Source organism: Ambystoma mexicanum, chromosome 5p (genome assembly GCF_040938575.1).
Source record: "Ambystoma mexicanum isolate Mex_15411 chromosome 5p, UKY_AmexF1_1, whole genome shotgun sequence".
NCBI classification, from domain to species: Eukaryota; Metazoa; Chordata; class Amphibia; order Caudata; family Ambystomatidae; genus Ambystoma; species Ambystoma mexicanum.
The window spans coordinates 658418099-658434081 of NC_090930.1; the positions used below are offsets into that span (position 1 = coordinate 658418099).

General features: G+C 48.4%; 1 protein-coding gene across 2 annotated transcripts in view; it reads left to right on the plus strand.

Moving 5' to 3' along the window:
* DRP2 (dystrophin related protein 2) overlaps nt 1-15983 on the plus strand; it is a 1496582-nt gene that overhangs the window by 533639 nt on the left and 946960 nt on the right. Inside the window, exon 3 of one of the 2 annotated variants that reach the window (XM_069613022.1) lies at nt 6951-7065. The exons of the other annotated variant lie outside the window; for it this stretch is intronic. Coding sequence (XP_069469123.1) covers nt 6964-7065 — 102 coding nt within the window. The 5' untranslated portion in view covers nt 6951-6963. The remainder of the gene's footprint in view (nt 1-6950; nt 7066-15983) is intronic. 2 annotated transcript variants of the gene reach the window in all.

Consider the following 15983-nt stretch of genomic DNA (forward strand, 5'->3'; position numbering starts at 1 on the left):
GACAAAGTCACGAGAGTCCACATTGGGGCCATATGTGTTAACCAGTAAGTATTCCCTGTTAGCTATTGCGCAATGTAGGATAATATATCTTCCCTCTGAGTCTCTGGCGCGATCTGGCGCTAATAGCGCCGGGGGGTTTGGCGGTAGGGCTATTTGCGCCAGCGCTAATATCGTCGGCCTTACCGCCCAACTTGTGATGAGGCCCGGTCTGTAGGTGGTTCACAGAGTCAATTGACTTCAAGATAGTTACTGATTTAATGAAAAACTACACGTCAGTCTGATAACCTTGAAGTAGTGAGGAAGGAGTGAGCCAGGTAGAAAGTTTATTATTATTTTTTTTTTCACTCATTTGCAGTGCACATAACCGGTAGGTATCTAGGTGCTAGTTTCATTGTGGAAGGGCAGGTTATTTATAAGGCGCTCATTTCTTTATTTTTTCTTCTAAACGCGGGTCCAGGATTCCAACCTGTGTTTGCTCAGTGGGGTCTTGCTTCCAAGAGCCGCACGTTGCCACAGAGCTATCCTCCTGTCCCTTGGTTGTAAAGCTGGGGTCAATGGTGGGACAGAGAGAGAACAAGAGATAACATGTACATTGGAACATAGGCACTGGGAGGCAGAGAAGGTGGGTTCTTACTCTGAGCAGGAGATGTATCCCTGGTGCTTGGATTCTGGTGCTAGCAGGGCCAAACAAGGAGTGAGTGCCATGGGAGGCCACCCTTTTCTTCATCCACATTTCTCTGGAGAACACCACAAGGCTAGGACATCATGCCCTGGGCAGAGGGTCTGACGCTAGGCTCTAACAATCGTTTGCTGATTATGGCCATTGCATGTTAACACCTAGGGTTATAGCTCTGGGGAGACTGAATGGGGAGGGAAGCATTATATCACAGATCCTCTGGGAGCCAATGGAATGGCATGCTGTACAAACAAAATATCTTAAATTACTGGATTTTTCACTCCCTGTTTTGTGTTGCGGTGGCATGACTTTCTGGCTCCCAATTTGTATGGCAGAAATAACATCCAACTGATCCAGAAAGCTGTTGTTGGGCCATTGTTCTTGCAGGTGCCTCTAGCAAGAGGGAACAGAGCGGACGTCTGGGAGTTAACTCGAACCCTAGCCACCGGGGAAGTGTACAGCAACTTAATATATGCTATCATATATGGCCCTATACCCATAGTCTCCGATACCAACCAAGTATATTTCCAAGACACCATGTCGAAAGCCTTTTGGGCATCCAAAGTGACCGCAACTGCACTTGCGCCCTGGTCAATGCGGGCCATGACATTGAGCAGCCGTCTAATATTGTGGGACGTCGATCTACCAGGAACAAAACCGGATTGGTTGTCATGTACCATATAGGACATGACCGGGAGAAAGCGGCTAGCAATCACTTTGACGAAGATTTTAGTGTCCAAATTCATTAATGAGAGGGGCCTGTAAGATCCACACTCATCCGCCGGTTTACCAGGTTTAAGCAAAACCGTAATAATGACGCCTCACGCAGTGTCGGAGGAAGGGTGCCCAACCGGAGCAATTAGTTCCAAACTTCCAGCAAATTGGGGACCAGAATGGCCACGTGCTCCTGATAAAACTCTGCTGTCAGCCCGTCTGGACCAGGTGCTTTTCCCTTGGGGAATTTGGATATCGTCTCAACTATTTCATCCAGCAGTATGGGGGTTTCTAATTGGTCTCTGGTTGCGGGGAAGATGATCATCGTGGGGATCTGCTCGAGGAGGTCCCGCATTTGGGACTCACTATGCTCAGGAGGCTGGGAGTATAATTCTGCGTAGAAGTCCGCAAAGACTTCCAGAATTTGTTGATCGGTCCAACGTTCTGACCCCAAGCCGTCCTTAACGCTAGTGACCTGCGCTTGGCCCCATTCACCCCTAGCCACTGCAGCCAGTGTCCTGCCAGGCCTATCCCCTTCTCCATATTTGCGAGCTGCCTGTGGGAAGCTGAAGTATTGAACGTCCCTGGTGGCTTGTTCATTAAAGAATTGGAGCTCCTCACCGATTCGAGAGAGGGTGGCCGGGTCAACGGATGTAGGGTGCGCGCTCTCCAGTTCGCGTAATTTGGCTTCAGAGCAGGTAAGAGCCGCTCTTATGGCTCTGAGAACTCCCGCCTCCCTCAATATGGACATTCCCCTGATGAAGACTTTTAAGACCTCCCAACGTAACCCCAGTGGATTGGACTGGGGTGAGTTAAGCTCAAAGTAGGACGGGATGTCAGAAAGAATGTCTGCCTTAAATACTATGTCCTGCAGGGCCCAGGACTTGAAACGCCATGAGTTGATAGTGGGGGCAGGGACTCCTAAATCTATACATACCGGGAAAGGTGCGTGGTCGGATAGCGTTCGTGCCAAAATTTGAGTTTCAACCACCCTCCCCAGCAGCGTACTAGACAAAAGAAACATATAGATTCTGGAAGAGCTGTCATGCACAGAGGAATAATGAGTATATTCACGCGTCTGCGGATGCATTACCCGCCATGCGTCACAAACGTGAAGCATCGCACTATGCACCAGGAGCTTACGCGCCGCACTAGAAAGCAGTCTGGTGGCAGTGCCTGTTCTGTCCAGCGTGGTGCCCAATATGAAGTTCATGTCCCCACCCCAAATGATCTGCACTCCCACATAGCCCAATAATATGGATACCACCCGGTCGACAAAGTCAGGAGAGTCCACATTGGGGCCATGTGTGTTAACCAGTAAGTATTCCCTGTTAGCTATTGCGCAATGTAGGATAATATATCTTCCCTCTGAGTCTATATAGTTCTTGTGGAGTACCAACTTGAGTGACCTATGGATCATTGTCAACACCCCTCTGGCACGGGTCGAATAGGAGGTGAAATATCTATGGGGACCCCACGACGGTGCCATGCACCTAGCCAAATGGCCCTCAGAGTGCGTTTTTCCTGCAAGAGCAATATTTTACAGCCATGCCTTTTGGCGTGAGCCATGATTTTACGGGCTTTGGTGTAGTTGCTCAAACCCCGGACATTCCAGGACATCACTATTGTCGCCATTTCAGAAGACTAAGGTACATCCCACAACCTTTGTTGAAATTTACACACTGAATTAAGAAAGCCCCCGCAGGGGTGCCCCGATGTGCGTTCTGCCAAACCGCCCCCATCATTTACAATACAGTACCCCGGCACCCCAACATTACCACCCCGCACCCTCACTGCCCACCCCCAACTTGCAGTGGGAAGTACCCCCCCCAGAAGCATGTGCCACCAACTAAACAAGTGCAGGTGCCACCAGATGGATCAACACTCCCCGAACAAGGGAGGTCGAAGGACACTATCCAACGGGGATAGGCCCATACTCCGGCCCAACTGGGGCCAACCAACAATAATACCAAACCAAACATGAACATTGCAATTGCAGTGAGGTGTGCTGTTGCCGTGCGGACGGCCACTTGAGTATTGCGCAGGACGGCAGGAGCCATCAGGTCAGGTTCTGCGGTAATCAGATCTCAGGGCAGGTCCCGAATTGAGCAGTTCACTGATGGAACCGGATGATAATGATGAAGTAGCAAGAGGTCTTGGTCAATTCCGTGCTCTTGAACGAAAAACGGAGATCAATGTCCAAGGGACTAAGGGTAAGTCCCAGGCCGGATGACCATACACGGGATTTAGATCGCTGAGGTTGCAGTACATTATTGCCATTGACACATTCTAGTTGAGAGAAGGAAATTGTTAGATAGATCAGGCCGCCTTAGGGTATGATACGTGAGGTCAGTCTTCACCATCGCGGCCATCATCCGGAGCATGAGGCGGGATGTGTGTTTCGATAAATTTCACCATCTCTTCAGGCACAGTAAAGAAATACAGTTTGCCAGTGTGCGTAATCTTAAGTCGTGCGGGGAACAGGATGGTGTATGGGACATTTTGTTCCCAAAGTAGTTTCTTGACCCCGAGGAATTGGCGTCCCTCCTGTTGCACCGCTATCGAGAAATCAGGGAAAATCCTGATGGTATTGGCCTCAAGTCGTAGGTCTCCCTTTTCACGCGCCAGATGGAGGATGAGATCTCTATCGCAATAGTTTAGAATCCTGGCAATGATAGGCCTCGGGATGTCACCCGGCTTGGGGCGTGGCGAGAGGGCTCGATGGGAACTCTCCACTGTGAAATAGGGTGAGAGATCCGGGTTGCCGAGGAGTTCTCTGAGCAAGGCCTCAATCGCGTCCTCCATGCGCCACTTCAGGGCATTTTCAGGGACCCCAATAATACGTAGGTTGTTCCTACGAGAGCGCAATTCCAAGTCATCACATTTTGCTTTCACGGTTTTCATGTCGCGTGATAAGGAGGCAACTGTATTCTGCAGGACCTGGATATCATCTTCGGTCGTAGATATTCTACTCTCTGCATCTGTGATCCTGGTGGCCGCCTGATCCACACGCGATTTCAGGGAGGCAACATTGGCATTAATGTCATCTAGTTTTTCATGGAATGATGCGAAGTTTTTGGCCATAGTTTCCATTAGTGTGGTCAAGTCAGGGGCCACCGCGCAGGGATGAGGGACCAGTTCAGATTCCTCCTGTTGGGATAAGGAGGGGCCAGATTCCGACCTCGGGACGGTCCTAGAGAATTTGTCCATGCCCCCCCCCCTTTGTGCTCCCTCTGGGCTTGTTGGGATCACTGGTGCTGTTTCCGGTGGCCCAGGGGTCCCAGGTGGGATAGGCGTGCCACGGAGGGGCCAGCCAATGATCGATCAGTGGTATGGGCAAGCCGCAGATGTAGCATAGGCCAGGGGGCAACAGCAATGACAAGCGCGCCGAGTTACTCAGAGACCAACAAGGCTAGGCAGCCGGCTCAGCAACACAAGCAGTTTCCTGAGCGAAGTGTGTGGCCGTTGCAGTGCAAGAGCTCACCCCTCCTGCAGACCAAGGGGCATTACGCCAGGCCCCATGTATTAGGCACCTCCGATGGAATGGGTAGGAAGGTGATAGTTTATGGGCCCACCAGTTCAGGGGTTCCGCACCCCTAGACTCCTCCCGCGGGGGGGATCACTGTGCGATCCGGTGCCTCAGTGGCAAAATCCGGTGAGGTGGCCAGTGGGCAAGCCTTCCTGTGGCCCACGCCGAGGTGGACAGTCAAGATGGTACCCCCCCCTTACAGGGCGGAGCGGGAGGCCTCTCATGGCTGCAAAGCTGGAAGATGGGGGCCAGAGTGGGAGTACCGCCGGTGGCATGATGCGGGCACCCTCACCCTCCGCGCCTCACCTGGCCTCCAGAGGTCCGTGTCCCAGGAACGAGGGCCGCGATGTCCAGGGGGCAGCCAGGCACCAGCCCAGCCGCCGCACACCCCAGCGATGTAAGTGCCTCAGAGTCGGCTCGCTGGCAGGCTCCCGCGCACTCCGGAGGGGGACCGCCGCAGCCAATGACAAGGTCCCGCTCCAGCTGCCCAGCACCAGGCACACACCGCAGGCCCCCAGCAGGGACGCACCACATGGGCACCGGGTCTCACGGCCGCCAATCGCCTCAGTAGAGAGCTGGCAAGGAGGAGGAGACAGAGGAACAGCCGCGCGCGGAGGGCCTGTAGGCCGCCAGTCAGCTGGGCGAAGAGTCCCGTTTTCAGGTTTCCCGTGGCCGATTCGGGCTGGAATCGAAGCGAAGCAGGCAGCTGGAGTACAATCGTGATTCCTCCTAATGTAGGGCTGCAAAGTTGTCGGAAACCGCAGTTGCAGGCGAATTTTCGGCCAGGCCACATGGAGCTCTAAGACTAAGCAGCCATCTTAGGCTGCTCAACAGTACCACCCGCTCTTACAAACCGTTTTAACATTAATTTACAGACTGGAGGACCAGTGCCCTTAATAATGGGTGAGAGGAGGTGGACATAATACCAGATGATGCAGGGGAGGTGGAAAAATGAACGAGGGACAAGGACAGTAGTGCATGATATAGGAACGTGATAGTGGAGGAAGTGCTAAGTTTTAGGATGAAGTGGTAAGAAATAAGTGCTATGGGGTTGTCGTAGAGAGGAGAACAGGGAGATGTGGTCTTGTAGAGGGCTATGCAAGATTTTCTTCAGAAAGGAGGAGAACTAGGACATTGGATTTAAATAGCGAAAGGGTGGGCGTAGTGCAGAGAGGGAGAGGAAGAGAGCAGAAACGAGAGGGAACGCAAGGGGCACGAGAGGTGGCAAAGAGGTGAGCCCAGGATTATCATAGGAAGAGAGTGCGAGAATAGGGAGTGAGATGGGCTGATAGGTAGGGTGGGACAAGTACGTGTATAGAGACTGTTCATGCTGGTTAGGGCCCTCTGAAATGGCAGGTTGTATGAAATGTACCCTAGCATTTGTATTTCTGCCCTTCCTGCAATGCAATGTTATCACATGACCCTCTGTCAGCCAGGAGGGCTCCCACCAGGTCCATTGGACTTGCAAGGATGGGGGGGAGCTTGGTGGTCAAAGTCCAGTTAGTTGCAATGGCACTTTGCTTGTACATGGTTTCATGGACTGGCTGTTGGTATTTTGTTGAGTTTGTGCCCTTGTGTTGCTGAAAAGGCATAAGGGAAAAACAGTCATTGTGAACGTTCTGCAGTTGATAATTGGGTGTGATGGGGATTTGGGTTAGACGAAAGCCTGACATAATTTGAGTGTGGGGCAGATAATGCTGAATGTGAACAGAGCATGTGCTTGGCTCCATGGGAGAATTCGCATGAGACTGCTGCTCTGCTGGTCATGAGACTGCAGCTCTGCTGGTCATGAGACTACTGCTCAGCTGGTCATGAGACTGCTGATTTAATAAGTAAGGGTAAGCCTGAAGAAGAAGAAATGGAAGGTTGGGTGTCAGTAGACAATCAAGAAAGACAGAGTGAATAGACCAGAAAAGCACCAAGGGAGTTGAGACAGAATATGAGGGGGTCTACAGAAGAAATGAAAATGAGATATACTGGTTAGGTCAAAGGGCCTTCAGTTAGGGCATAACAGATATATGTATCTTTCAGAGGGAAGGAGAGCATGGCACGAAAGTCAGATTTATTGCAAGACCATGAGAGACTGGGCACAAAAGAAGTCGCAGGAAGACACGGGCTCTTGGAGATACCTTGGATTTTCGTGGGGGTAAGTGGCCACAGAGAAACACTACACACTGTTCTGGCAGGGCGCTGTTTTGCGGGCCAATGGAATTATGCAGCAAAGACAGAATACATATTTATCCGGGTTTTATGTGAGTACATCACTGTATATACACAGTTCTCTGGCTTAAATATTCAACTATTATCACATTGTAGCACTATTGGCTATTGAGAGAAAACAGTATTTCAAACAGTTATTAAAATACTGTCTACTGAGGCACATTAAATAAACAGCTCCTCATACCTAGGCATTGCTGATATCTTGAAAACGTGACTGGGTATGACTATTTAGTGGGTAAAGGAGCCTAGCCCAAAAGCACACCTAACCTCTATTATTTAGACAATAAAGATGTTTAGTTTATGCAAAAAACTGTCAAGCTTATACAGCACACAGTAAATGACACCAAGAAGGAGTGTGTCTACTTTGCTTTGAAACCCTGGACCCCCATAGCTGAAGTGCTGTCCTCATAAAAATCCTTTCTGCTTCTCAGAGTACATGTATTGGTGGCTTACTTCTGCAGAACTGTTCTTAGCAGACCTCAAACCTACAGAAATACAGAAAAAAGGTTCATTTTCTTTATTCCTTCCAGCCCAGAGTGGAATTTAGGGAGTCAGGAAGCCCATCCAAAGCACTGGCCTCCAGGCCAATAATACCTGCCTTCTCTTCTCAATGTCCAGTGTGCCGCTTCCATCACTAGCCTTCCATCAACTTCCTAATCTGCTCTCCTTCCTCACCCTCCTTTCTTTCTGCTTATTCCCTCTCTGCTCCCTCTACCATGCTTAATTCGGTTTTGGTCGTTTTGACCGAATCTAATGGTTCGCATGAACCATTAGATCTAAAAATGCTAACACCAAAGGTTCGAACACCAAAAGTTCGAACCTTTGGTGGTAGCATTGTAAAAAAAAAAACGGGGGCTGTGCGGGTGTCCCCCACATCGCCCCTATCACTATACTTCATAGTATAGTGAGTGGAGGTTGCTGGGGACACCCCCGCAGCCTTCCGCTTAAAAAAAAAATGTAAAAAAGAAAAGGACGCTGCGGCGCCGGTTCCCGATCACAGAAGTGAAAGGGAACTGGCGCTGCAGGAACCCAGCGTGAAGAAGAAGGTAAGTGGGGTTTGTTTATGTTGGGGGTGTGCTAAAGGTATGAGTGTGGGGGGTGTTTTGGGTGTGTTGTGTGTGTGGGTGTGAGTATGTAAGTGTGTTCGCATGAGAAAGGTGCAAACTTTTGGTAGTTCGCACCTTTCTCATTGGAACGTTCCGACCGCAGCTAATTCAGCCGCGGTCGAATCACTTGGAATCGCCTAATTCGGCAGCACTTATTACGAAATACAGTTCCGCTTTTCCCTGTGGTTCCATCCTTCTAGTTCTCACTGCCTGTGGGTCAGTACATTCTGAGGTGCCAGTGTGCACCACACAGCTAGTCCTTCCTTTGTTTTGTCTCAATTTCAAAAACATTATTAAACACTAAAGAAGGACTTTTCATTGTATGAAGTTCATTCTTCAACCTTCTGTTTAGTTTCAGCCATGCCCATCAGTTAAAGGTTTGAGCCTGGGAGCTGTCTGAGAAGGGAACAACTTCGGCCTCAGGCGACCTCTGCTCTGTACAAGTGGTTCATCCTGATATTTTGAAGCTACATCATACAGCGCCCACACACCGCATAATTGGTCCTCCTATGCTTTTCCTTCATTGTCCTTCTCATGCAATGACTAGAGGACATGCCGCGGGACGATGACTAGAAGACATGCCGCAGGACTTTGCACACTAGAACTCTGGGAACTAATATTGTTATAACCCATGCCATGAGTGAAAGAGGGATAGTAATGTGCCCTCGCACCCCTCGCACCACCAGGCACCCTCACATTTGGCTTGACCTTAAGTCAAGATTCCAGACACAAAACCTCATGCATTGCCTGCAGGGCTTCACTAAAGGATGATGCTTCTTGGCGTTAGTGTAGGGTTTATTCTGCCTTGATAGTGTGGGGGAGTGGAGGGGGGCTGCAGGAAGCAAACACACCTCAATGCCCCAATGAAAGCAGCCCCTCGGTAAATTTGCCATGTAAATCATTTCTTTGTGAGCAGAAGACAATTTAATAACAATCATTTGGAACAAAAAGGGCCATCTCACATTGAGAACAGATGTGCAACCTTTAGAGTTGTCCAAAGCCATGACTTGGCTAATAAGGAAAATGTGCACTTGATGACATCACGTTGTTAAATGGTATCCAGTGATGTTACTGAAAAAAAATAACGAATACAATTTTACCAAAAACATAAAACCGAGCAATAAATATGTAGGGGTTGGGGGTAAGGGCTTAACAAGTTTGGGGGGTGGGTTATACGTGTAGATAAACAGGTGGTTTGAGGGGTCCCCAATGAAAAAAATCTATATTTTTGCTTTCAGTAAAATTTAATTCGGTAGCTTTGGTTCGGTAAAATCACATGGGACCGTATGCTGGATTTTCACGTGGGCATGAATTTAGGATTCTTATTTTGTGTTTCTACATGCATTTTATTTGTTAGATATTAGTAATGTTTGTCCAATCCAGCCTTTTAGTAATTGCCTGTGCTCTCTACAATGCTGCAAATTGACCTCCAATTGCGTTTCTTAATGTTTTTTGTGTTGCAAGAATCCCACGCAGACCTGCAGTTTCCTTTCATTTCATGATTTTATATACTGTTATACAAGGAATGTCGATGAGTGGTGGAGGACTCTTGTAGAAGGAGAAAAAATGAAAACGACATTAGCACTCAAAATTAGTGATTTTAATCCTTAAGAAACCAGAGGAGATGAACAACATAACCCAGGACTAATAAGATGCTACCAAGCACTGCTACTAAGATACTGTATACCAAACGAAGAATCATGATGAAAGAACGGACATGCTCAGGTTAAAGGTTTCAAATAAGGAAACCACACAATCTGTTTAAATAAAATAAAAAAATAAAAAAATATATACTGTTATGAAAAACTGTTGCACGTTAATGCTGGTGAGAGGTTCTAGTCTCTTTAAGCGTTGAAGCCAGCACTTGACCGAGGAAAGGCAGGCAGGTAACTTCAGCTTCCTATGACATTTGTTTCCTCAGCCTCACCTAGACAGATATTATTTGTTGTACCTTTTGAGCAGATGATGTTGAATTTGGCGGCACATGTAACGATTCTCTGATTGGACGGACTATGCTGCTGCCACAGATTCGCATGATTACTGTGGTCTTGGATCGGTAGAGGTGGTCGCATTTATATTGGGGAAGTAGAGGGAATGCATAGGAGATTGCAGCACTATGGGGAAGAGAGGGAAAGGAATGGGGGAGCATCAGTAAAGTGGGAACATTCAAAATATTTGGCAACTAATGGGACATGAGTGGGGCAGAGATGTTGTTTTGGGGTAGACATGTTGTTTCAGGGCCTGCCCTAGATTTAGCAGGGCATTGGGCATCAAATGGTTTGCAGGGCTCCCCAATTTGCTTATGTCATGACATCATAGACATTGACATAACAGAATGAATCTTTGATACCCCAGAGGATCATGGGAAGTTGCATAGGAAGCTGCCAGGAGTAAGCCAAGAGACACATCCACTTTTTGACTAATATATGAACGGCCGCTGTTATTATATGCACGTTAATATCATAAGTGATCCCTTTTTTGGGTAGCGGACAGTGTGCGCAGAATCACTTGCAGAGATGTATATCTGTTTGGCAGATAAGGCATTGTGAGATAAAATGGCTGGCAGAGCAGCACTCTCTTTGATTAAGCGATGAAGCCAGGATTGGAGAGCAGTCTGCAATTAAGGCACTTGACAACCTCTTCCCAGCTGTAGCTGGCAGAAATATTGTTTGCTGCAACTTTGGTTTGAACACAACATCTGACTTCGGAATGAAGTGCAAATAAAGTGTGATGGTGTTGTGTTAACTGAAGTCAACTTTGCTCTGGCTCCATGATTGCTTTTTTATATTTACTCATATTGTTCTAAGTAGTTATTCAGAAGCTAGACATGAGGATTATTTAGAATGTCAAAAATTAATCTCAAAGCAATGTGTTTTAAAATGTTTACCTAAAACATGTCTCCTAATCTGACCAAAGGTTCCAAGGAAGCAATGGCCAGGAATGAAACGGACACAGTAGCTCTACTGCAGGATTGCATTCTGATGCGATAGAGTCTGTTTACCAGGAAGGCCTTGAGACAGTGAGACTGACATTTCCCAGGTCTTTAAATGTTAATAAAATCAGCGCAGGGCCAGGGAAACCAAGGGGTCGAAATTATGGAACGTTTAGCATGGTGCAAAGTGACTTTGCACTGCTAATAAACACGTTGAACCGGGCCTAATTCACATGGCGGTGCAAAGTGTATTTTTGCAGAGCAGTCACTGTGCACAGTTAATTAGGCCCATTTAGTGTGGTGCAAAGAGTACGTATGCAGTACAAAGTGACTATACAATACTAATATACACTTTGCACGGCTCTCTGAATCAGGCCTGGTTCAACGTGTTTGTTGGCAGTGCAAAGTCACTTTGCACCGCGCTAAAAGTTCCAGGAATTAGGCCCTTAGGGTTTACAGGTTAGCGACCACGCTTCCCACATGCCTGGTCCTGGCACGCCCCCACGACTCACTGCACGCAATGAACACTTTGAACTCAATGACCTCCAAAGTCGGACAACAAAAGATAAAGGAAGTTTGTAAAATTTGAATTAAAGATGAGTAGCTGTATTTCAGAGAAATGTGAACATTTTTAGGCACTATGTATGGCCAGTGGTCGAAGTGAGCGGGAACGGGCAGGAGCAGTGTTCCACTACTTTTACCTTTTACCGCTAACAGCTCCACTACTTTTTGCAACCATTGTCATCATTCAGGACCTGGTTTTTATGAAGTTAAAGCACACTTCTCCACTTTACCACCGGATATCAGTTACAGCTAAACTGAAATCCATTTCAACTCAATTGGCTTTCCACTAGCATGACTGCAACCCTTGATAAATGTGTGGCACGTTGCCCCTTTCCTTCCTACTCTGTCCCCCCGCCAGAATCACAGTCCCACTACTTTAATGGTACACTTCTACACTGGGTATGCCCTAACACACCCTATTATTCTTGAAGCCCCGGCTGCATGTATCAGTGACGTGCTCCTGAGAAGGAAATTACTCACTATGCAAGCTAGAAATTGCAATGCACTTTCAAAATATGTATTCATATTATTTATGTGTGTTTTTGTAAAGTACTTACTCTGTCATTAGGGCTTCTCCTGAGCGTGTGGAGAACTGGAGGGCGGGAAGGGAGTTATGTGATGAGAAGTGGGAAGAGGAGATATTTTCGAAATTGCTATGCAAATGATGCCACAGTGTCCGAAGGTGAAATGACGGTGCTCACGAGCCCGCTTGCTAACTGGAACAGGTGGGTCTTCTGTCTTCCAGCCAATCAGCGATACACAAGAGGCAGTTCGCGCAGAGGAGCCTTGCGAATGCTGGCTTCTACCATCCAAACATTTGAATTGATGCTGACAGATGACCAGCAGGCTTTGGGCATCTGATCTCAGTCGACGTCACAGCTGGCCATAGTGGAACACTTTGAAGAGGTAGCCAGGAACAAGTTGACAGGTGTTAGTACTCTGCAGTCAAGGTGGGGCTTAACATTGGCGAATGATCATAGCTGTGGAGCACATCGACCAGAGATGAGGCAAGCGGCAAAGGCCTGCACCTATTGCATCTTGTGGAGAGTTTTCATGAGGAGCCCTGACTGGATCCACCTGCAGAAGTCAAGACAGGACCTGATGTTTGGATGGACGAGCAGGGTTTTGTGGGCTGTCTGAATGAGGGAGAGTCTCCCCCGCAGTAGCTACTCAGGGTTGGCTGTGGGAAGTGGATCTTTACCGGCCACTGCTTTCAGGGCAGCAGGCAGGCAAGAGCCCATGAAGCGGACAAGCATCAATTTCATTACTTCCTAATATTTCTTTTTAGACTATGAAGATCACTTGTTACTTTCTCGTTCTACCGTTACATTTGTTGGTGCACTCTTCTTGCCAGGGGTCAATCCAGAGATCACCCAGGTGTGGTGTGACTCCTTAGGACTCACACTTGTGCTCCCTCAAAATCCTGATGTGTGGCCACTGAGTGGTCACAAGGAGGCCAGGTGAATTTGTTTCAACCAATAGGATGTGAATGCATGCCATATGCCCACTTGGCACGCCCAACAGCCCTCGGTGGAGGATTGGGGAAGAGATGTGAAGGACACACGTATTCTGGGAAAAGACTGTGTTTGTGTGCAACGGCGAGGTGAAAAAAAAGGGTCCGGTCAGCATTCTAGGAACATTTTGCGCGTGATCCAACCTGACCACTAGCGATCGCCTCTGAAGCGCTGCTGAATGTATCGCTTATGCCAGCATGTAGCAATATTATCTGATGTTAAGCCTTATTCTGTTTTAAGTAAAGATTTGAAATGAAAATAAATAGAAACGGATGTTGGGCCAACGTTTGAAACGTGGCTTCTTTTGTCCCCATGCCACGGCACAACATGTACTTTCCGCCACGGCGTCGGCATCAAAAGTGTCGCACAAGATTTTGCAGTCAGCATTATTTGCAACAGACTTGGTGATGTGTGGTTTTTTCATGATTCCAGACAAAATTAGACAAAATGGAAGAAAAAGTAGCACCGTGCAGAACACTAATTAGTCCAAGGGATAACAACCTGCACAGAAGGGCTACATTTTGCACAATATATATGGATATATGATGTGCAGCAATACATGTTTTGAAAAATCATACCAAAATAATAGTATAATGTTTAAAAATGATAGTCAGGATTATACAAACAGTGAGTAATCATTAAGAAAATGATTGCTATTAAACCATTTGAACTCGGGGTGTATGTGTGTACCAATCAGCTCGCTCAGTTTTGTTTGCTGAAACTCAAGATCCACGTGCCAATCCACATTGCTCTACTTGCCCCCTCACTACGTTCACCTAGACCCGACCGCCCATCACTCCCCATACTCCCCCTTTCCTTCTCTGGAGCCTGTTCCTTTCCTCCCTCTGGATCCTGCCCCTTTACTCCCTCTGGATCCTGCCCCTTTCCTCCCTCTGGAGCTTGCCCCTTTCCTCCCCCAGAGTCTCCCCCTATCCTCCCTCTGAAGCCTGTTCCTTTCCACCCTCTGGAGCCTGTTCCTTTCCTCCCTCTGGATCCTGCCCCTTTACTCCCCCTGGATCCTGCCCCTTTCCTCCCTCTGGAGCTTGCCCCTTTCCCCCCCCAGAGTCTCCCCCTATCCTCCCTCTGAAGCCTGTTCCTTTCCACCCTCTGGAGCCTGTTCCTTTCCTCCCTCTGGAGCTTGCCCCTATCCTCCGTCTGGGACCTGTTCCTTTCCTCCCTCTGTAGCCTGTCCATTTCGTCTCTCCATCGCATGCCCCTTTCCTCCCTCTGGTGCCTGTTCCTTTCCTCCCTCTGGAACTTGCTGCTTTCACCCTTTTGCAGTCTGCCCCTTTCCACTCTCTTGAGCTTGCTCCTTTCCTCCCGCTGGAGCTTGCCACTTTCATCCTTCTGCAGCCTGCTCCTTTCCTCCCCCCAGAACCTGCCCCTATACTCCCTCTGGAGCCTGTTCCTTTCCTCCCTCCGGAATCTCCCCCTATCCTCCCTTCATGCTCTGAAGCCTTTCCTTCCCACCCTCTGAGCCTGGGCCTTTCTTCCCTCTGAAGCCTGTTCCTTTCCTCCCTCTGGAGTCTGCCCCTTTCCTCCCTCTGGAGCTTGCCACTTTCCTCCCTCTGGAGCCTGTTCTTTTCCTCCCCCCAGAAATTGCCACTTTCATCCTTCTGCATTCTGCCCCTTTCCTCCCTCTAGAACCTGCCCTTCCTTTCTCTGTAGCCTGCCCCTTTCCTCCCTTTTGAGCCTGCAACTTTCCTCCCTCTGGAGCTTGCCTCTTTCATCCCTCTGGAGCTGGCGCCTTTCCTCCCTCTAGAGCTTGCCACTTTCATCCCTCTGGAGGCTGTTCCTGTCCTCCCTCTGGACCTTGCCACTTTTCTTCCCTCTGCAGCCTGCCCCTTTCGCCTGCCCCTTTCCTCCCTCTGCAGCCTGTTCCTTTCCTCCCTCTGGATCCTGCCCCTTTCATCCGTCTGGAGCCTGTTCCTTTCCTCCCTCTGGATCCTGCCCCTTTCCTCCCCTGGAGCCTACCCGTTCCTCCCTCTGGAGCCTGTTCCTTTCCTCACTTTTGAAGCCTGCCCCCTTCCTCTCTCTGGAGCCTGTTCCCTTCCTTTCTCTGAAGCCTGTTCCTATCCTCCCTCTGGAGCCTGCCACTTTCATCCATCTAGAGCTTGCCACTTTCATCCCCCTGGAGCCTGCTTCTTTCCTCTCTCTGGACATCTGCCCCATCAACCTGTGAGATCAAAATAACAGGTCATGATTTTTGAGTGCTGTTTTCCCATGGTGCTTGTCTACGTTTTGCTTTATCCAATATGAATGCTTGCCAACGAGCACCAGAATGTAGAGTTCAAACCAGGACTGGATGAGCTTCTTACAAGTGAGAAGTCAGTCAGTGCTTGGTTTCTCGACAGTGAGTCACAATTTGCCCCACTAGCCTTTTTTTTTTTATCTAAGAAGGCTTCCACTGAATGTTACACAGATGAAAAATAAACTTTCGGCTGATAAACATCTACCTTTCTGTCCTCCTGCTATTCCTCTGATCAATAAACCAAATGTTTAGCTTTGCTCCTGTCTCTCTTGCCGACGTGATGGCCACTCTCTCGACTATGCTCCCCTCCCAGTGTCCAGAGAACACCATTCCCCCTAATTTTTCCTGGACTACAAGGATACCTTTGCACCCTTTTTGATAAGATTTGTCAACTTCTCTTTAGCCAGTAATCAAGTCCTTGATTCCATAAATAAATCCACCATCACCCCTTTGGTTAAGAAAACAGGTCTGGACCCG